General features: G+C 39.3%; 1 protein-coding gene across 3 annotated transcripts in view; it reads left to right on the plus strand.

Moving 5' to 3' along the window:
* Nucleotides 1-23,747, plus strand: part of RASGRF2 (Ras protein specific guanine nucleotide releasing factor 2) — a 187,754-nt gene that overhangs the window by 84,373 nt on the left and 79,634 nt on the right. For all 3 annotated transcript variants that reach the window (XM_081088646.1, XM_081088647.1, XM_081088648.1), the window contains exons 8-13: nt 1,625-1,734; nt 2,407-2,525; nt 9,588-9,748; nt 10,582-10,648; nt 11,190-11,326; nt 19,144-19,226. In XM_081088646.1, coding sequence (XP_080944772.1) covers nt 1,625-1,734; nt 2,407-2,525; nt 9,588-9,748; nt 10,582-10,648; nt 11,190-11,326; nt 19,144-19,226 — 677 coding nt within the window. The remainder of the gene's footprint in view (nt 1-1,624; nt 1,735-2,406; nt 2,526-9,587; nt 9,749-10,581; nt 10,649-11,189; nt 11,327-19,143; nt 19,227-23,747) is intronic.

Here is a 23,747-nt window from a genome sequence, read left to right on the forward strand (position 1 = left end):
GGGTCTGCTGTTCCCCACCTCCTATGACTAGGGAGTCGGTAGCACTACTGAAACCTTGACTTGATGACATTCCCTAGGATGTGATCCCGAGTAGGAGCTGCAGATTGATGTCTGTGTTGATGGTGCTGCCCTCTGTGCTTCACACATAAATGTGGGCATCCGGTACATATTAGTAAATTACCCAGTGAAGGCCACCGCTGCCAAGAGAGCAATAGCAGAGCTGTGGACAGACTCACCAGCACCATGTCAGGTCAGAATGCAAGCAGTTACCCACGGAGCCCTGGGAAACTTTCACTTTCTTCATTCTCAGAGGCGCTTCCAGGGGTTGAGTGAGACCCCAGTCCTGGAGCAGACTTACTGGGCGAGTGCACTGGTCAGAGCTAGGCTCGTGGCTGGCTCTGCCATTTACTGTGAGGCCACATTGGGCAAATTACTGACCCTTCCACACTTAGTTTCCTTATATGTAAAATGGGGAGGAATCTTACGTTGTTGGAGGATTATACGCACATATAAACCTCTAGCACCTGATCTGACCCACAGTGAGTAGTGTTATGGTAGGTATTGTTCATGTATGTTATTAAGATTAAACCCACTGCCCCTGATTTCTAACAAATTTTAGTTTCTAAGCCAGTAAAATTTAAATATATTGAATCACTGAAATTTGAGTTAAATTTCTGCTATATTCTATTAAAACCTTCAGAGGGTTGGTGGAGTTTCTTCTGCCTTTGGCAGAATGTGGGTAGTCTGTTTATAAACAAAAGTACAAATAAGTAACCTCATTAAACAATACTTTTTACTGCTAGAAGGAGGATCAGAATATAACAAGGGTGAACATATCTTATCCCAAATTTTAATTCTTTTTTTATAAATACTGATTTTTAGAGAGAGAGGAAGGGGGGAGAGAGAGGAGGAAAGAGAGAGAGGGACATTGATGTGTGAGAGCTGAACATCGATTGGCTGCCTCCTGCACTCCCCCTACCTGGGATAGAGCCTGTAACCCAGGCATGTGCCCTGAGCAGGAATCAAACCGGCATCCTTTTGGTGCATGGGACAATCCCCAACCAACTGAGCCACACTGGCCAAGGCCCAAGTTTTAATTCTTAAAGAGAACGTTACAGTAGGATTGTCAATTTTTTTAAAAAAATTATAAACAGACAAATATATATAACATACAGACTCTAGTGACTTGATGATAGCTATATCTGTTTCCCTATGAACGACTTTTCAAAAATTATGATTAAGAAATGTATGATTATATTAAAAAATCAAAAGAAACAATTATTTCTTTGTAACAATACTTTATTGCTCTTTTCATGTGTTCCTGGGGAATTTGCGCATGTGTATACTAGTATGTGTGTGTGTGTGATGTTTGAAATGTAGTTTATTTTAAACGTTTTAAAATATATTTCTTTTTTCTTCTTTATTGATTAAGGTATTACATATGTGTCCTTCTCTCCCCTTTGCCCGCCACTCCCACACTCATGTATTTCTTAAAAAAATGTTTGAAAAACAATTACAACCATAAGAGATGAGACGAGCTTCTTGGAAGTGATGAGGCACAGAAGAGAATGTCCCGGTTACTGATCCTTGCCTTATGCTCACACTGGCCTGTGTTTGCATTTAGATCCCCAGGTATATCATCACAATTCATGAACTGCTCGCTCATACACCCCATGAACATGTGGAGAGGAAGAGTCTGGAATTTGCAAAATCAAAACTAGAGGACCTGTCCAGGTACGCAGAGAACTTACAATAGCGGCCTGTTATGGGAAAGCAGCAAGTCAGTGTTTTGTGGAAACCTAATTGTATGTCTAGGGAACAAGAGGCAAGACACAATCCAGCTTCTCAGATTCACTGAAAGTTTAATGATACCTCTTGAGAGCAGGTGTACTTTAGTTTAAGGTGGAGAATGTTCACCTTTCTTTCAGCATAAAAGAAAAATGACTTTTTATTGCATTTTTGTATTCATATTTGCCAGGAAGCTGGAGTATGTATATCTTGGATTTATCAGTAGCTTTTCAATGTTTCAGACAATTATTTATATCTGTGTTCCTTTAGCTTATCTGGGATAAATGGTATAAAGCCTCTCATTTACTCTGCCTCTAAGAAATGGCACTTTGATTTCAATCTTCACTAAAAGCTTTTCAGAAAATAACATGTTGCGTTCCTGTTGCATTTACCAGCGGCATTCCCAGGGAACTCACAATCACTGACCCGCTGATCTGTAGAGTCATGGTGTACATTGGCCTTGCTTTGGGTCATGGCCTGTTGAGGTCCCGACGTCCAGTCTGCTTCCCTCACAGCCCCACTTACACTGATACAAGTTCCCAGTTGGGGCTCTTTGTTCACCGGCCAGGGCAATACAAAGATCTCTGACAGTGATCCTGTCTGTGTCCTGGCCGACAGGATAATGCACGATGAAGTGAGTGACACGGAAAACATAAGGAAGAACCTTGCCATAGAAAGAATGATCGTGGAGGGCTGTGATATTTTGCTGGACACCAGCCAAACTTTCATCCGCCAAGGTAAGTCCTCATGCCGCGCACCCACCATCTGAGTGATCTCTGCGTTTGTTACATGATCAGACCCAGGAACGCATTTGGGAGCAGGCTTGCTGTAGTGTGATTCATGCGGTTCGTGCAGGATATCCCCATGGTCTTGAGGGAGGCTGTGGTCAAGGCCCACCTTCGTGCTGTCTCTTTTCAGGGGCCACGAAAAGCAGCAGCACAATCATAGTACAGCAGGAGTGGCACAGCCCCTTACGTTCTGACCGGACTCTCCTCCTCAGTGGGCCAGACGTTCTCTGCAGCTCCAGTGAGGACAGACCCGTCTGGCCGATGGGAGTGTCAGTGCCAGGTGGTGACGACATCCAGGCAGAGGCCCGAGAGAAGCTTGCGTTACTTAAAGCCCTCTCCTGTGGCAGTGGGGACAATGTCCGAAGTGAAAACAGCTGTCTCCTGTTCCCATTTTTCATCGGCACTTCTGGAAGCCCCGCATGATATGTTCGAGTCAGCTGGTGGCTCCAGTTACCATGAAATGTCACGCTGACCCCTGCCAACCTTCGGAAGTGGCGAAGGCATCTTGTTTGTGGGGTGTGCTTTGGTAGCATCACCCCGTACATTGAGCTTTTGAAGAGTTCAAGGTATTTGTGCTGGAAACTATGGAGAAAGAAGAGCTAACGGTGCACATCTCTCCACGGCTCTCACAAAGTGCAGACAATAAACCACATCCCAGATTATTTCTAAGTGCTGAGGCGTCCCGGGGGAGGGGAGCCTGCCTCATGGGATTGATGTGAGACAGTGTATTGTACACATGTATCATTTTGAACCTGGTGAGGAGTGGCACAGAAATTTGGGACTAGCCTTGAACCTGATTTCTGTTTACACTATGCCAATATTGTTTGAAGATAATTTGCATTTCTGTTGCGCACCAAAATGTGCTGCTTAAAATATTGTTTACCTCATCAAACCAAACATGTGTGCCGTGCACATTGATTTTTTGCACAGAATACTTCAAAAACGTAACACATGCAGTTCTACTTTCCATTATTTATTTACAAAGAGAGAAATCACACAGATGTTAAAGTTTGGAAGTATATTGTAGGAAATGATACCTTTTCTCATTTTTGGCTTTCGCTATTAATTTAAAAAATAACAATAGTGGAGTATAATGCTAACAACACCAGGCCTTCTGAATTTCCCCTCTGTTCCTCTGCACAGACTGTGTCCCATGTTGGCTCCTGCCTTCCCAGCACTTCCCTGCCTCTGTGCCCTTAGTGTGTTGTCTGCCAGCCTGGCGACCAGGAATGCCCTTACCCATCTCTTTCGTGCCCCTTACCGGTCTACTTGTCCTACCAGGCTTAGGTCAGACACATCTAAGCAGCCTTTTTAACATTTCTGCTTCTTCTCGGCCCCTCCCATGTAGTTAGAATGAATTTACCTTCCTCGTCGTTTCCAAGGCCCTTTGCTCCTGGTGCATGTATTTCAGGCTCTTGTGTATTATAAGTCCATGTTTGCATGCCTGTCTCTCCCAGTAATTACAATACTGAAGGGCAATGTCTGTGAATTCTCTCTTGCCTGGTACAGTGCTTTCCATGATACCTGGAAGATGGGCATGGGATTAAATTGAATCGCTTGTTCAATTGCAGCTTGGGTTGTAAGGTGTCTTCTTTTGTATTTTTCTTGTGTTCAGAGTTTACTGACAAATACTAATTGACTTGAGCTTTATAATATGTGGGAATGGAAACAGGAGTTTCTCTAACTGTTACTTCTCTAATTTCTGAAAGGACTTTTGATTGCAAAGGATGATTATACATAACCATTTGGTATATTTCTACAAACTTAGACAATTTTTATCTAACTTTGTAAAAAACATCTATAATGAAAACTGCCCGAAGGTTAAATATATTGAATGAATCATTTTTTTTTTCATGGCACCTGGAAGAAAATCAATCATGAGTCACCTCTCCCTTTGACTCAAGTCCAGATGTTACTTATCGACTGTTCTGTATCACACGTTTAAGGAGCTCCTGCCAGCTATTAATATATCTGATGTTATTATTGTGTTGATGTTGATTCAATGATTTGCCTTTCAGCAGTATTTATCTGTATTGTTTGGTTTGGTTTGTCTGTTCAGGAATTATTCAATAAAGGTGGTTTTAAAAAGTCAGACCTTAATCTGAAAGTAGGAAGTAATTGAATTACAGATAGTTTGCATTGTTTTGCTTTGATTGTATCTATTATCACTTTTACTAAATACCCTTAGCAGGCTTTAAAAATCCACTAAGGTGGGTTTTTAAAAAATTCTTTTAAACTTTGAGGGATTCTATTTTCTATGAAATGGACTACAATTTATCTCTAATTTTGTGTTAGTATTTGTGTTATTTACTGTTAAGGATGTTATAAGGTCTATTTCAGTGTGGTATGTATGTGCATGTAGGTGTGCAAATGCACATGTGCACAGTTTCAATCTTAAATGACTTTTTTTTAAAATATATTTTATTGATTTTTCACAGAGAGGAAGGGAGAGAGACAGAGAGTCAGAAACATCGATGAGAGAGAAACATCGACCAGCCGCCTCCTGCACACCCCCCACCGAGGATGTGCCCGCAACCCAGGTACATGCCCTTGACCGGAATCGAACCCGGGACCTTTCAGTCCGCAGGCCGACGCTCTATCCACTGAGCCAAACCGGTTTCGGCATAAATGACTTTTTTTTGAGGACTAGAAAAAATAAATTAGATTCTCTGAAAGGCCTCTTCAGAATAAGGGCATTAGCTAATCTTAAATGTCAGTCATGAGAATTTAGTAATTGAAATAACAGAAGTTTTATTATAAACTAAAGTAGCCGTGGGCAAACTACGGCCCGCGGGCCGGATCCGGCCCGTTTGAAATGAATAAAACTAAAAAAAAAAAAGACCGTACCCTTTTATGTAATGATGTTTACTTTGAATTTATATTAGTTCACACAAACACTCCATCCATGCTTTTGTTCCGGCCCTCCAGTCCAGTTTAAGAACCCATTGTGGCCCTCGAGTCAAAAAGTTTGCCCACCCCTGAACTAGAGGCTCAGGGCATGACATTCGTGCACTGGGGGGGCGGGGAGGGGGGTGGTCCCCTCAGCCTGGCCTGCGCCCTCTTGCAGTCAGGGAGCCCTTGAGGGATGTCCTATTTAGGGAGCGGGCCTAAGCCAGCAGTCAAACATCCTTAGCGCTGCCACAGAGGCAGGAGAGGCTCCCGCCACCACCGCTGTGCTCACCAGCCGTCAGCCCAGCTTCTGGTTGAGTGTCTGCCCCCTGGTGGTCAGTGCGCATCATGGTGACCGGTCATTCTGCTGTTCAGTCGATTTGCATATTACCCTTTTATTATTGCAAATTGATTCCTATTATTAGATAGTTAATGAATAGGATGCAAAATGTATCATAGCAGTGGTCTGACATTGTCATTCATTTTCTAAAATCTGTTCAAAGTTTGTTCAACAAATAAATGCATAAATATCTGAGACAATAATAGGAAGATAATATAGCCATGTCACTGAAGGTCAAATGCTGTCTTCTCCATTTTTTGCTGTATGATATTGGGCAATTTAATTAATCTCTCTTTGCCTCAGTTATATCCCCTTAAGTTGTTTATCTTTTAGGGTTCTCCTGAAGGTTAAAGGAGCTAATGCTCACAAAAGCACATAAACTAGTGCCTGTGAGATTATGATATAAACTTTAAAAACCAAGATCCAGCCCTGGGTTGTGTTGCTAAGTGGTTAGAGTATCTGCCTGTACACCGAAGAGTCTCAAGTTCAATCCCCAGTGAAGGGTATGTACCTGGGTTGCAGGTTCAATTCCCAGCCCTGGTCAGGGTGCATGCAGGAGGCAACCAATTGATGTGTCTCACATTGGTGTTTCTCTTTCTCTCTCTCTCTCTTCTCCCACCCTCCTTTCCACTATCTCTAAAAATCAATGGAGCCCTAGCCGGTTTGGCTCAGTGGATAGAGCATCGGCCTGCAGACTAAAGGGTCCTGGGTTCAATTCTGGTCAAGGGCACATGCCTAGTTTGTGGACTCGATCCCCAGTAGGAAGCATGCAGGAGGCAGCCGATCAATACTTTTCTCGCATCATTGATGTTTCTATCTCTCTCTCCCTCTCCCTTCCTCTCTGAAATCAATAAAAATATGTATTTTTAAAAATCAATGGAAAAAATATCCTCGAGTGAGGATTAACAAAAACCCCCCACCAAAATCCAAATGTTAGAATGAGTTTCTATTTCTGATAACATAAAATATGTATGAAATTTAGTAAAAGGTCAAGCCACTCCAAATTGACATTTTGTAGAGAACCCATAATGCAGATTCAACATCATCTTATAGAAATGTGAATTAAGAAAATTAAATAAAGGAGACTGAATTCAATGCACTGAGCATGAGCCATGGGTGTCTCTGGTACCTTGGGCATTCCCACACTCAGAATCATGTACTTTCAGTGTTCTTTGAACTTGTAACATGGGGTCTAGCAATACTTATATCTTCTCAAATGTCTAACCCAATAACCTGGAAATTGCTCTTCATTCTTTTTCACTACTGAGTGGAATTAAGATTAATGGCATTATATCATCAAATAGACGAGAGGTAGAAAATGCTGGTGTGAACATGGAGAAAAGGGAACCCTTGTGTGCTATTGGTGGGATTGTAATTTGGTGCAGCCACTATGGAAAACAGTATGGAGGTTCCCCAAAAAATTAAAAATAGAACTACCATATGATCCAGCAATTCCACCCATGGCAAAGTTGGAACTTACTGCTTTTTCCCATCCATTCCTTTTCTGGATTTCAGTTTTTACGATGCTGAATCCACTGCTGTGCCCTGGCCATGCCACCCTGAGAAGCTGAACACAGAGCTGTTTAGCCTCTCAGGCCTCAGTTTCCCTTTCTGTAAAATGATGGGAGACCCAGGTCCTCTGAAAGATCTCCTCTGCTTTGCTTCCACCCTGTAAGTCCCATGAGTACAATCCCTCTGCTGCAATTACTTGCTCATGTACTTCTCTAAGCGTTCTGTCTTGAGCTTTTCCCATCCTTCTTTACGCTTCAAATTTAATTACTGCCTTTGTTCTTTGCCGGTTTGCTCCCACCTTTGCCACCTCTCTCACTCACTCCCCTCTTGCCTGCTCCCTTCAATGGAATCAAGCCTTTTCCCACCCTCTGCTCCCCAGTCCCATGCCCTCCCTAGGATGGTTTCCATGCTATTTTGAGGCCCCAATAGCTGCCTACTCTCTCTGTCAAGCAGTTTCATCTAACACTCACCTAAACAGATGGAATCTGGGCATGGAAGCTTTGAGTCCTTTACCACCTGTACACCTTTAGATCTTTATTAAAAAGTAGATGCTATTTGGAATATTTATATGTTAATGTGAACATTTTGTGACTCACAATCATAGTTTTACAATTTTGTATCTTTGAAGAATTTACTGCTTTTCTGTTCACTTTATTCTGTGCTCATTAAAAAAATATCATGGAACCTAAAAAATGTATGGAAAAGAAAATAGGGCTGCCTGCAACCTCACCTCTTAGAGATGCCCCACTGTTAATATTTAAGGGGTCAGCATGCATTGAATGGTTCTCAAGAGGCTGATCTGAGCCTCTCTAAGGCTGCATTTTGAGTAAATGGTAGATTAAACCAATCATAGAAATAATACTGGCTCAGGCCATTTCAGAAGTCAGAGGCAAGGTATTTGCACAAATCTTAGTATTTTTGGGTTTCATATTTAATTTGTTAGAATTTTATTTGTGGGGAGAGGGAGGTCATTATTAGGGTGAAATTATATAAGGTCTATGCAGAGCTTCTCACGTGACATGGAAGATAGTTTTACTCACAAGAATGCCCTGTGTCTAGACTTTGTGTGATTTATTTTCCATTTAGATTTGACAAAGAATTTTTGTTGCACAGTTTAAATGTAACCTGAAGGTGAAAGGATTAAGCAAGCAACAAACAAACAAACAAAGAAAAAAACCCCAAAGGAAACCAAAACTCATAGATACATACAACAGCATGGTGATTTCCAGAAGGGAAGAGGGCTGGGGGGAGGTCGACAAGGTACAGGGGGGATAAATTATGATGGAAGGAGACTTGACTTTGGGTGGTAAATACACAATGCAATATACAGATGATGTATTATAGAATTGTACACCTGAAACCTATATACTTTTATTAAGCAATGTCACTCAATAAATTTAAATAAAAAATAAAATGAAGTAAATAAAAATAAATATAACCTGAAATAGCTGTCCTTTAAAAATAGTCCTTAAGTTAACTATATTGTGTTAAATTGTATAATTTGTATATTGTTATAATATACATGTATTGCATATTCTATTTTTTAAATACTATGTAAATTCTATCAATATACTATTTATCTTCCTTCAGGGCTTCAGGAAGAATAACTTCTTTATGCTTTTTACTATGTTATTTTAGTACCATACCAGAGGCCCAGTGCACAAATTCGTGCATGGGTGGGGTCTGGCCAGCCTGGCCCCAATGGGGGGTGGGGGGGATCAGGGTCGGGCCTGTTGGGAGAAGATAGTGGGAGGTTGGTTGGCTGGCCTGGCCAATCGGGGCAATCATGGGCAGAGCCGGCTGGGGAGAGGGGCTGCAGGAGGTTGGCCAGCTGGCCCCACCTCCTGATCTGGCCAGTTTGCTGGGTTCGCTGGCCACAGTGGGCTTCATAGCGACTGGTGGTTTTGGTCATCACGGCATTCCGGTCGCTGGCTTTTTATATATATAGATGTGATTATACAATATGTATCTTACTGTTAAATTAATCAGTTGATTGATATTCAATCCTCATTCTTTGAATTCAGTTTGTCTTTCTTTCAAATTTATTTTCCAGCTTAGAGATGAGTAATCAAATCTGAAGTGTTTTATAAAAATAGTAGGAATTAGTGTGATTCTTAAAGCACAATATATTGTTTCTTCTGCTCAGAATGTAGGGAATTTACTTGTTCCAATGGTGCATCCAGTGAATCATTGGTATTTATTGCATCAGGAAGGGCTCTCACTTCACAGAATTTTAATTGCTGCGTATTCTCCACTTTCCTGATCACCAGGTTCTCTTATTCAAGTACCTTCCGTTGAGAAGGGGAAACTCAGTAAAGTTCGCCTGGGCTCGTTGTCTTTGAAAAAGGAAGGAGAGAGACAGTGCTTCTTATTTACGAAGCACTTCTTAATTTGCACAAGAAGTTCAGGAGGAAAGCTGCATCTGCTCAAGGTACTGGTTTTACATGATTATTGTATTTATGTTTCAAGAGGCATTCAAGTTAATTTAATTATGACTTTCCCATGCCTGGTATCACAAAACATTATCACAGTTGCAGAGTGAGGTAATGTACAATTACCAACCTTAACATTTACTATGCTGTCACTTGGACCTACAGTAACAGAAGTTTAAATGTGCATTACCATTAAGAAGTGCCATTAAAATCCTAACGTGGACAAAATTATTACTAATTGATAACTACTGAGCTATAAAAATCTTGTCAAATTGTTGCAGTGTCTATTTTTGTTAGTAAAGTTTTACTGAACACAGCCATAGTCACTTGTTTACATTTTCTCTGTGGCTGCTTTCATGCTTCTTAAAATGGCAGATTTGAGTAGCTGCAATAGAAATCAGATGGCTTGCAAAACCTCAAAGATTTACTTTCTGGCCCTTGACAGAAATGATTTGCCTATCTATACCTTCTGTTATTAGTGCCTGAAATTATTGGCTTTCTACTGTTCCAATCACCTCCTGGTTGATGAGCTCAGCCTTTGCTGAGCTGCACTCTCAAGGGCCCCTAAGGGCCATCTAGTTGCCATAGACTGACTTGCTAAATTTTATAAACTTTGGGAGTGAGAGCGGTTTGGGGAGAAGAATCATGAAGTTAAATGAGCTCAATTACTTTTACGCATGTTAATTTCATTTTGGAATGTATAAAAACTTATTTATGATGTAGAATTGCTATGCTTTCTGCTGTGGCAACTTGAGAATAAGATTTGCAAATCAGAGCTTCTGAACCTATGCATGATTCTCAAGTCTCTTAATGGAAAATTGGCTTTTTCCAGACAGGTGGGGTTCTCTCTCTAATAGAATGTACCTTGATTGAAGAGTCAGATGCAAGCGATGATGACTGTAAGTCACATTCTATCACTTAGAATTACATTAGAATTAAAAATTCCTATGGGTTTTTATTTATTTATTTTTTTTTGTAGCTAAGAAAAGCTATGTAAGGAGGCAGCTGAGAATAAACTCCCTGAAGTCATTTCTATATGAAAAATTCTGTTGAACCATCTAACCTGTAAACATTGTCAAACCATCTTTGGGATTCACATTTTACTGAATTTGTCTCACAATAATGACTTTTCAGTGTCAGGCAGGAAGAAAGGCATTATATTAGAGCATTAGAACTCTGTAGATTACGGAAATTAAAACATAAAACAAAACAAACCATGAAATGAGAAGGAGACCAGGATTGTAGCCCTGAGGAACCTACTGACCTAAGCTTGTTTACCTGCTTATGAGCTTAGCAAAGCCTCCCCATGCTGGAGGAGTGCCATATCGCTGAAACGAGATTCTGAACTTGGACACTGATCGTATTACTAGAACTACGTGAAAGCAGCTATTACTCAGATTTTGCATTCACATCTAATTGTTTGGTTTATGTGTGTTGAAGCCAAAGGTTCTGGGCAAGTGTTTGGACACCTGGACTTTAAAATAGTGGTGGAACCCCCTGGTGCCGCCCCTTTCACTGTAGTCTTGCTAGCACCTTCACGCCAGGAGAAAGCTGCCTGGATGAGTGACATTAGTCAGGTAAGCAAGTGGCTTTTGCCATAGTTTATTTTCTTGTTTTGTTTTTACATTTCACAACATTAACTTTTGGAGAGGATTTATTAGAGTTAATTTATTTTTATTTAAAAAGTGCATCTAGTTGCTGTATATTACCACTATGTATCTTGATATGCTAGAATCATTCATTGTTTGTTTTTCTTGTTATGGTTGAAATTTACATGAAATGTAGCAATTGCATTTTAGTTCCTGGGCATTTTGTACAATCTTTAAATGTAATCACTAGTGTTGAATGGAGTTAAAATATCCCTGTCAATCTCCAGTGACCCCATGGATTTTTTTTTTCTTATTTGTTTCTGAAGTAGGAAAATGGTGAGAAACACAAAATCAGCTAGTAAGGGCTATAGCGAGAAAGCACAAAGGAAGGAATTGCATCAGTCAAGATACTGCCTGTGGTGTGGAATCTGAAAATGAGCTCCTGTATTCCATATGGAAAATAATAGGGAGCAAATTTGCTTATTTTTCCTTTATCAGCAATATCCAGTTAGATAATTGTTATATTTATTCAGGATTTGGAAATATATAAAAATTAGTCATGATTGTGCTGACGAGGATGTGGAGAAAAGGGATCCCTAGTACACTGCTGGTGGGGATGCAGACTGGTGCAACAATTATGGAAAACAGTAGGGAGTTTCCTCAAAAGGTTAAATATGGAACTGCCATTTGGCCCAATGATCCCACTTCTAGAAATATATCCTAAGAAACCCAAAGCACCAATCAGAAAGAATGTATGCACCCCTATGTTCATAGCAGCACAATTTACAGTAGCTAAGATCTGGAAACAGCCCAGGTGACCATCAGTAGATGTGTAGATAAAAAAGCTGTGGTAGATTTATACCATGGAATACTATGCAGCAGTGAAAAAGAAGAATCTCTTAACCTTTGAGACAGCATGGAGGGACCTGGAGAGTATTATGCTAAGTAAAATAAGCCGTCCAGAGAAAGACAAGTATCACATGATCTCACTCATATGTGGAATCTAGTGAACAAAAAAAAACTGTTGAACAAAATAGACCTAGAGCAGTGATGGCGAACCTATGACACGCGTGTCAGAGGTGACATGTGAACTCATTTTTTTGGTTGATTTTTGTTGGTTAAATGGCATTTAAATATATAAAATAAATATCAAAAATATAAGTCTTTGTCTTACTATGGTTGTAAATATCAAAAAATTTCTATATGTGACACGGCACCAGAGTTAAGTTAGGGTTTTTCAAAATGCTGACACGCCGAGCTCAAAAGATTCACCATCACTGACCTAGAGACATAGAAGCATGGAACAGACTGTCGAATCTTAGAGGGAAGGTGGGGGTGGGTTGGTGGGGAGAGATCAATCAAAGAACTTGTATGCATATATGCATAACCCATGGACACAGAAAATAGGGTGGTGGAAGCCTGAAGTGGGGGTGGGGCAGGGCAGGCTATCATGGGGCAATGGGGAGAACAGGGGGACATAGGTAATACTTTCAACAATAAAGACATAAAAAAATTACTTGGGATTGGACTTGGGCATTTTTATATCCAAGCTCTTCACTCCATTAACCAATACAGGAGAAAAATGATTGTGTAAGGAAAATATTAAAAGAAGGCTTGATAATTATCTTTAAAGTTGTTAACTCAAGGAAGATTGGGCAAATGGAAAAGACATATAGTACAAATTCTTTAGCCTCTTTTTCCCTGAAGAGTTCATAGTACTTATTATATAAGACTTAAGTAAAAATCTGAATTATACAATAGTTCTTTAAGTGCTTTTTTTCTGAGTAACTGAAAACTGAAGGAAAGTAGAAAGAGAATAAATGTGAAAAAGAATTATTTTTATACATCAAAGAAATTTTTCAGACTTAGTCTCATTTGACCCTTACAACAGTGTACTGAAGGTAAACAGCAACATTATTCCCATTTCACAGGTGAGAAACCTGAGATTTGGAAGGCTAAATGTTTGTCCAAAGTTATATAACTGTGTTGAGTCAGGACTCACATGTAATCCAGGTCTTTTATTAGCACTCTAAACATTCTTTATAGGAGTGCTGGATTTTTACTTATATACGCCCACAGCTACTTTGATGGTGAATAGCTAGAAGTGAAGGTACTTTTTTGGCTAACGAAGGAATGAAAATGTGAGATCTTCTATATTTGCTTAATTACATCCTTGTGGTGATTTATTAATGCTTTCATTAACTCTGTGTTCTATCAATACTTTAGTTTCTGTTTGTAATGCATCTCTGACCTGAAGACACTCTGAATCATTCACTGGTTCTGTGAATGTTTGTCATGCTATCACCATGTGCTGCCAGGTGTTGTGTAGGTGCCATGTTGTCAAGAAGACAGGCAGGCTAGTAAGGAACAAAAGGAAGTAGACAACTTAATGCAACAAAACTTTGTGAGTGTTATGAAGCCAAGGGGAGTAGGAAGAATGGGGAGAATAGCAGTAGGCAAAGGTGTTTTTCTGGTTGCTTCTAGCTTCTAGCTTCTGATGTACCTGGGGCTCCTACAATACACAGTTGATAATAGCTTCAAGTAACCTTAGGGTGCCTGGTGAGGCATTATCAAAAGAGAAAGGCCCTTGGGGTGCGTGAATGGTTCTTTAAAGATAGGTACTCAATGCTTTGCCTGCCACAAGCATTCAAGTGAGACTCTTTACTTAGATACATCTTGTGGCAGAAATGTACAACTTCCTCCTATTTCTCCAATTTGCTATGATTAGGATGTTAAATTGCATTTGAATATATCTACAATTGAACTGGAGAAGGACACTGACTGAAAGTTGTATCTTTTTGAGGGGTGATAACATCATTAAATGAAATTACTTTGTTTAGTAAGTAGAGCCTTGATATTATGTGGCCCTGACACTTAGGATTGCACTCATTCAGCAAATAAATTTATTCAGTGATGCTATATGCCAGCCACTGTTTAGGTACTTGTGATATATCATGCACAAAAGAGGCAATGATGACAAACAATTCCCCTGCTTGTGTTAGCTTATTGTCTAATGTAAGGAAGACTGAATTGAGCAGTAAACATAATGAATAACTACACACTATTTTTTTAATTTAATTTTTAAAAATATTTTTATTGATATCAGATTGGAAGAGAGAGGGAGAGAGAGATAGAAACATCAATGATGAGAGAGAATCATTAATTGGCTGCCTCCTGCACACCCCCTACTGGGGATCAAGCTCGTAACCCGGGCATGTGCCCTTGACTGGAATGGAACCTGGGACCCTTCAGTCCTCAGGCCAACACTCTATCCACTGAGCCAAACCAGCTAGGGCTACATACTGTTTATGTCAGAGGGTGATTGGGCAGGGTAAGAAGGTGATTGGGCTATGGGAGGTGTGTGGGTTGGTATAATTTTTCAATCGTAGTCATCTCATTCTGAAGATGACATCTAAACAACAACTTTAGCAGGTGATAGAAGTAACATGTAGATATGTGGTGAAGGTAAAGTTATTCCACACAGAGGGAACAGCCATTTCAAAAACTCCAGACCAGGAGGACACTGCATATATTGAGTAATAGCATGAAAGTCAGCGTGGCTGAGTAGAATGTGAGCGAGGGAAAAAGAAACAAAGGAAGTTGTTAAGTAAGCAATGGGATATAGAAGTTCAGTGTTTAGGTCCAGGCTCTGCCATTTAGGTGGTAGTCCAGGTTGTGAAACTGTTGAGATCACCCAGGGAATAACTAGATAGAAATGAGAAGAGGTCCATGGCCCCATTGAGAGATCAGGGAGAACATCAAAGAGATCTAAGAAGGAACCCCCCAGTGCAGTCGGAGGATAGCTAAGAGGGCATGGTGTCCTGGAGGTCAACGAATAAAACATATCCAGGAGGGAATGGTCACTTGTCAACTGCTACTAATGAGTGTCCTGCGATACTTAGTGATGTGGGGTTTGAACGGTGAGTGGTAGGGAGGGAGTGCTCCACTGATGACTGAACCTGGCCTGCTGCCCAGCAGCCTGCATCTCAACTGGCTTTGTTCTCTGGTTAAAGCATTTTCATTTTCTGGGGGAAATTATGTGCTATACATACACTGATGGAATTTGTCAGTCTCCCAAGTATGTCTCTGGACATATTCATTATTAATAAGTTGAATCTATTGAATGCTTAAAATGTACTGTTTAATATTTTATGATGTACTAGTTAGTATATGTAAAAATATGGACACAAAAGGGAACTAAAAATTACTTCCAACACCCAGAACACTAAATAAATGTTTATCAAAGTATTGCCACAGATCACTCTGTTAGGATTACCTGGGGGCTTTTTTAAAAATGCAGATTCCTGAACCCCCATTCCAGATACCCCCAAGGTTTAACAAGCTCCAAGATCATTATAGTACAATTAAATTAGAAAACCTTTACCCTGAAAATCAACTGTTTCCATCTCTAAATCCTCCACAGTCTTGCTATAGAGAAATAATTTTATAGTTTGGCTCTCAATGTATATATGTATAATTTTTGCTTTTTGCCTCATATACGTCTTTCTATAGATATGCAAATTCTTCATATTGGTGTCTTCTAATATATATGTCAAAATGCATATATCAGAATATGTATTTGTATATATAGGTATATTCTACCACATTAATGTACCACTTTTTTAGATTTTTTTCAAATATTTGGCATATCATATGGGCAGTTTCCTGGTTTTAGTATTAATAAACGCTGTGGTGCTAAACATCTTTGAAAAGTTTTTTCCCTTTCAAGATCCCTGGCTGTGTATCTTTCCCACAGTAGGTGAGGCTGGTACAGGTCCCTGATCACTTTCATGATTTCATAATTCATGACTCAACAGGCTACCAAAATGCTTCAAGAAATATATAACTCTTCATTTCACTACATCATCAGTAAGGGATCTATGCAGCTTTCTTTTAAGTCCTGCCACATTTATCATATTTTCCTATTTAATGGAAAAGCGGTATTGCTTTCTACTGGTTTTAGTTTACATGTCTGTAATTATCAATGAGATGAACATTTCCCACTATTTCTATGTCTTGTCCATTCATGCCAAATGGACATTAATTCATTTTTGCTCTCCTTAGAGACTAGGGAAATGAACATTTTCTTTCAATTCCTATTTCGACTATGTTTTCTATTACTTTGTCTTTTTATTTGTCATCCTTTATTTTGCTAAATCTTAATATTTTTGTGAATTGATTTGAAGTCGCTGTGCTGGGCTATCGTGTTCCATTAAGCACACGTGGCTATGACTTTAGATAATCAAGTGGCTCCAGGGTATTGACACAATCCCAGTTTCACACAAAACACTCTGTTCAAAACTGTAGGCTAAGCCAGGCCTCCGTCTCTAAAGCTGTAATTTTTAGAAGTTACAATTGCTTCAATGATTACTTGCACTTTTAGCTACACCAGTAAGGCCATTATTAACCCTTGACGCCTCCAACAAAACTCACAAGTGGCTAATGGTCTTGACCAATAATTATTCCCTTTTTTCATCTATTTATAGAAAAAAAAACTTGAGACTGGAGATTTGACCATTCATTTCAATATAGTGCATTCATTTGTGCTTGTCTTACTGTCATACAATAATGGTGTCTTAAACACATTTTTCTGTAATTATGGGTATTAACTAAAATGCAGAATTAAAATTCACCTCTGAGCTTCTCGATTTGGGCAGATGTGTCAAAATATACACCCATTTAGACTAATTTGTAGTATGCTGACATGCTTTTTTCCCCTTAAAATAGTTTCTCTGGAATCAATAGGAAATTTTCTATTCTAACAAGAAGGTGAATTAAAAAAGAAAAGCTTAATCTAACCTTTCTTCTTTCTACCTAGATGTATTAATAAGGTAAAAAACATGATGACATAGTAGACTACTGACCTTTGAGTAGATATTGCCCGAAGCAAACCCCTCAAAAACCCTGCCGGAGAAGTCACTGTCAAGGACCAGCTGCATCACAATTACCTGGGGCTTTTGTGAACACACTGTTCCCAGCCCCAGCCTACTTAGAGTCATCACTGCTGAACTAGTGTATCCATGGCCCAGGAATCTGCTCTTGTTATCGTAATCTCAAGGTTTACTGTAGTTCACATAGGTTCAACGTTGCCCTTAAAGATTAGTGACACTTTGCTTATTTTCATGTATTTCTTGAATGAGTGAATGGAATTCATTTTCTCAAGGCACAAACTCTTCTCTCCAACCCTACCAAATACATGCTTCTGTGATCATGGGTATTTACCACTCCTGCCAATAAAAACATTTGCCACTTGTGTGCGTGCACACACACACACGCACACACATGTGTGCGAGCTTTTTGAAAGTTCATGTTACATCACTTTGCTTTTACAAAAGACCTATATTGTTTCAAGGTGCTGTAGTGTAAGGAAGTGAATTGAAGAGGACTTAAAAATATTCCATTTTATTTCCAGAGTTGGCATCCTCTGTACCTGGTCATTGAAATAATGGCATGAGACATGAGGGAACAATTTTTTTAAGGAAAAAACAAATATGAATATGGCTGATATACTAAGTAGACTGAATAGTCAAGTGATGGCAGTGATCTGAAGTTTCTTATACGCATATTCACTCTTCATTAGATGTTGGGGTTTAGGGTGAACTCTTAGTTGACGATCTATGTGAAATCACTAGGCAATCAGCTTCTCCACACCATTTAATTGCAGTCATAAAGCCCCACATGGTGTTTTAGTTACTAGAAGTAATTTCTGATTTTAGAATTGTTTAAATCTTTTGTATTTTCTGCTTTCCCCGCAAAGGGAATATGTATAATTCAAAATAAATCCTCTCTAACCCAAAATAATTGCAAAGAGAAATTTTAAAAAATATATATTTTATTGATTTTTTACAGGTAGAAAGGGAGAGGGATAGAGAGTTAGAAACATCGATGAGAGAGAAACATTCATCAGCTGCCTCCTGCACACCCTCTACTGGGGATGTGCCCGCAACCAAGGTACCTGCCCTTGACCAGAATCAAACCTGGGACCCTTGAGTCCACAGGCTGATGCTATATCCGCTGAGCCAAACCAGTTAGGGCACAAAGAGAAATTTTTAATTGATAAAGCATACATATAAAATACAGAAGGCAGAGAAAATTAGCATAAGTTTCTTTTAGAAAGAAAAGAGAAAAAGATGAACAGAGTTTGATGTATGCCAGAAACAGGAGAAATTACACCATGCATCCTCACCAAACCAACATGGTGCCAACAGAAACTAGTAAAATGTGGGAATTTATTGGCAACAAACAAACAAACAAACAAACAAACAAAAACAGCAGGAAGCAGGCACAGAGCTTGCTAGTGAAAGGGAAGATAATTTATTCTAAGGAAGCCACTATATCTCCTCTGCCTGCCACACACCACCTGTAGGGCAGAGAATGAACACAGCAGAGGGAGTCCCATGAGAACGTACTAAACCTCTCAGTAAGTGCCGCACCTGCCAGAGAACTGTGACAATGTGACGTGTGGTCAGAAACCTTGGGAAACACATTGCAGGAAAACATAGTCCTTATACCTACCCTCAGGTATTGACCAGGTACACAGTTTTGGTATCTAGACATTGAATCTGTTCATCAATGTGTAATGTTTACTTGCCACTGTGCGTGCACCTGTGCGTGCACACATGCGTGTGTGTGTGTGTGTGTGTGTGTCTGTGTTTGTGTCTTGGGGGGGGAATGAGAGAAGGGAGGGAGGGAGAGAGAGAGAGAGATGAGAAACTAAATTGTCTTGTGGCTATAAAAATTCTGGGAATATATGATCTGCCTAGGTTTCATGTGGGTTGTAATTGTCTATTTTTTTAATTTCACAGTGTGTGGACAATATACGGTGTAATGGTTTAATGACTATAGTGTTTGAAGAGAATTCCAAAGTCACTGTGCCACATATGATTAAGTAAGTGGTGTAATACTTTCCCTTGCATTTTAATCAAGATCAAATTGGTAGAGAATGTGAAACGATGAATAAAATATTGCTTCAGTAGCATTCTGCTTCATATTGTGAATGTTTCTTGACAGTAAAATGATAATTCATGACATGCTAATATAAATAAGACTATCAGAATGGCTTTTCAGACGTATAGTTTATTGACTCACAGCATAGAAACATTGTTTTTCACGCTGTGACATATGCCTTCACTCAGGAAAACTTACTGAGATTTTCAAGTTCAGTATAAGAAGTTGTGACAGCCAGATGTGTCCAAGGTCAGAGGTTGGGTCAAGGTATGGCAGATGCTTTGGTGTCTTCCCAGTGGGTGTGAATCTTATCCCTCAGATTTGGTTATAGAAGTATGTTTAGATTTCAAAAACACCTAATAGGAATCATATGGCTGTTCCATGGTACCATCTACCCACTGCCTGTGCATGGACCTGTCCTAGGGGCTGTTTCCCAGAGCTGCCAGCCTGCTCTCTGTTTTCTTAACAAAGTAAATCCTATAATTTCAAGTGATCAATAGGGAAACTGCCATTTAAAAAGAGAAACTATATCAATAGCTATGTGCCGTAGCTCTCTGTATTAATGTTTTCACCTCTATGTACTTTTGTCTTTCTAAATTCAGAAATTGTTTTGGGAATTTGTAGCTGACCAATTTGTTAATCTCATTCTTTTGGGTATTTTCATTCCAAATTTTAAGAATAAAACGTATTTATAAGAGCAGTTGTTTTATATTTTTAAAATTAAAAAATGTTTGTCTTCTATCCCTTTTTTTGTGGACTCTGTTGGGGTCTGAGCTATTTTTGCTAAGGCAATAAATAACATTAACTTTCCTCTTCATAGGTAGTAGTTCTAATTAGCATGATTCTAATGGTAAAAATTTTAAAACATTAAATATTGTATTAGATGAAGGCAGAGTACATTATGCTAATGTCATAATCACTATAGAAAAAAATGATGAAAGAATGGTAGTATTTTAAATTACAAGTCAAATTTAAAGATATTTGCGGTAGGATTATTTTGAAACTCTAGGGCAAAGATTCCTTTAGTGTTCAGTTTTCTAGGTTTTTAGTTTAGTATAGTCTTTTTAGAACCAGATCAGTTAAAAATATGTGATGCTGAGATTAAAACCAAGCATGGACTATTAAGTCAAAAGGTCCAAATTTAGACTTAGTTTTATAATTCACATTATTGGGTTAGAATTTTATTATGAATTTTCTACTCATGGGATTCTTATTTTTATATTTCACAATATAATATCTGCTATTGTTATTTGTTTAAAAAGTACTCTCTTAAAGGTTAGTCAGTCATGAAAGTCCAAACTGCTTTAGAATGTGAATATGTCAGTTGGACATGGTAGCCTAAACCCCAGAGCAGTTGCATACCCACTATTTACATATTTTGTTGACTTTAAAAAATTAATACAGATAAAACTTCAGTTGTGTGCCTGACCGGTTATGGCTGGTACCCAAATGCATCTTCTGTCCCCTATGAAGGCAGTTGGACCAGCGTCCATGTCCAAGCTTGTTTGTGTAACTATCTCCCATACAGATCAAGACTTTCCTGCCTTTGGGTACAGAGGTGACACTTGAACGAGTAGGAACCGTTCTCCTGTAAGGACAGAAACCTGTATCTTGAGCTGTAAGGATTTTCTGATAGAGTCACACCTATTTTGATGCCACCTGCACTATACTAGAATTATAACCAAGGCAGTTTCATGTACTTCATATATTTTTTTCTTCTATTTTCCCTGCCTCATTGAGCCTGGCTCTCCTCAATCAAACAAAGGGGGGTGATTTTGTGATTTCTATTTCTTATGACAGTCTCCTCCACGGCCCTCTTTTGCCCTAAATTCTGTATTCTGGCCTCTCCGTGCATCTCCTTGGCAGTACGCCATGGGGGTGGGGCGGGGAGAGAATGACATTTTTCAGAGTTAAAAAAGTTATCCTATCTCATTGTATCTTGTTACTGACATGACATCACTTTGCAGGCACTCACTTCCTTTGAAAACTTCCTAATTATAATAGGTGATATGAGTTGGATGTTTTAATATTTTTTAAGTGTTTACCAAAAAGGAGTTATTATCATAAAAGGCTTAAGTAACAACATTATATCGTTCTTGGGAGTCCCTTCGGAAATAAAGACCTTGTTCAATAATAAAAGAAAATTAAATAATTTCATAATATTCAATTTCTTTTCTTTACTTAAAATGAATGTGATTACAGTTTTGAAGGACAGTGGTGTAATTAGTCAGTTTTATTTCAGTTTCATGTTGGCTACAACATATTTTATCCTCCTAGTGTTTTGATTAAAGTAATTATAGTCAAAAGATGCAAATCTGCCCAGCCAGTGTAGCTCAGCAGTTGAGCATCGACCCAGGAACCAAGATTCTTGCTCAGGGCACATGTCTGGGTTCAGGCTTGATCCCCTGTGGAGGGCGTGCAGGAGGCAGCCAATCGATGATGTTTCTCTCTCATCAATGTTTCTATTTCTCTATCCTTCATCCTTCCTCGGTCTCTAAAAAAATCAATAGAAACATATTTTAAAAAAAGATACAAATCTCAAAGTACAATTAAAATGCAAGATCGTGACATTTATTAGGTGAAAATATCCCTTTAAGTGGTATTTTACATTTATGTATATAGGTTGAGGTTTGCTTTCCTTTAATAATAGTTAACCTCAATCTTCCTAGAAAATAGAGTTCTTTGGTGGAAAACGGTGGGAGAAAAAGTGATTACCTCAGTCAGGCATCTTCAGACAGACTGATTCATAAAAGTCTCTAAGGTCTTTTTCACAAGTGAGAAAATTAAGAACCAGAAAAGTATAGTTGGTTGAGTGGAAAAAAGAGCCATGCAGTTTTCAAGAATCCCCAAAGATGTGCATGTGCATTTTCAAGATCGGTAATGAGACTGAAGCTAGCAGCCCGCCCTTAGTCAATTCCTCAGCAGGGCTGAGCAGCTCATTTAAAATGCCATTTCAGGCCTGCAAAGGAAATCCTTCCACCTGCACTGAGCTTACTTTGGGGTGGGAAGTTTCCAAGAGCAAGCTAAGAAAGCTATTGATTCCTTTTTATCCCAAAGAAAATAAATATATAATTTGAAACCTCTCGAAGTGCTGAAAGGGATAATTAAGGGCACTCACACCACAAGCCAACTGACTCTTGGCAAGCAATTACCTCATTGAACATCACTGGCCCTGTAGCGTATCTTTTAATCAAGTGGTGAAACCCAGGGCTCATTGACCGCCTGCTCTGAGATGCTGCAAGGAAAGGGAACACGGGATCTCAGAAGGGAATGTGAAAGCTCAGGGCAGTCCTGGCAAAGAGGGGCATTTCTCTGAGCCCCACTGGGATTCAACCTCTGCTTCGACGTTTTTCCTCTTACCAACTTTGCTTCTCTGCGGGCCTCTTTTGCCCTTCTTGCAAATGCACACCGCTGGCTGAGGGCTCTGCGCGAGGCAGAGGGACTTGAGGGCTGCTGCAAGTCCTCTCCTCAGTCTGCTCTCCACAGGCTCCCAGTGGATCCATCAGCCCAGTCAGGTTGAGGAGCAACCAGAGGGGAGGTTTCATAGGATGAGAAGGAGCAGAGCCTTGCAGCAACCTCTACAAGGGTTCACAGCCGATGTTTCACCCCTTACTTTTTTTATTGAGGTAAAATTGGTATATAACATTATATTAGTTTCCGGTATACATTCTAATTTGATATTTGTATACACTACAAAATGATGCACCATAAGTCTAGTTACTACCCACCACCACACAATTGACCCCCTTTGCCCATTTTACTTTAAAAAATATGAAGACATTTTTAATACTGCAAAATAGTGAAAAGAAAGCCTTTTACACAACTTATGGATTAAACTGTACTCATAAAACAGATTGCCTTAAATGCATTAATAATCCAGCAAGAATGGAGTGAACTAAGTGTTCAGTTCAAGATGTTAAAGAATGACAAAATAAACTGCAAGGAAAGTGTAGGAAGGAAATAAGATCAGAACAGACATTAATAAATTAAAATATAGAAAAATAGTAGAATTGGTAAAGAGCCAATTCTAGAGGGGAAAACTCTTTATATTATCATCTATTAGTCAGTCTAGTCAAGAAATAAGGGGAAACACAAATGCACAAAATTAGAAGTGAAAAAAAAACACACCACAGATATAGCAGTGATATCTCTCTCTTCCCCTCCCCTAACCCCTCTGTGAGGAGAATGCCATCCATTAGTTTTTAAGGGCATTTTTGATATTCTGATTTAAGGGCATAAGCAAGGCCCCTCCTAAATAGGGCTGTTGGCCTCATTTTCTTAATAAAATATGATTGAACTAGAGAGAAGGTAAGGGTAGCAGATTATGCCACCTCAAAATATGCCACTTAGTTATATTGGTTATTTTGAGCAATAGGAACTTGAAAAACAGCTGACGCCAGAAGAGCCTTTCTCTAAACTCCCTTTATCTGCCTAAAGACAGATCCTCCAAAAGGTACTTAAT

This window comes from Myotis nattereri, assembly GCF_964212035.1.
Source record: "Myotis nattereri genome assembly, chromosome: 4".
NCBI lineage: Eukaryota > Metazoa > Chordata > Mammalia > Chiroptera > Vespertilionidae > Myotis > Myotis nattereri.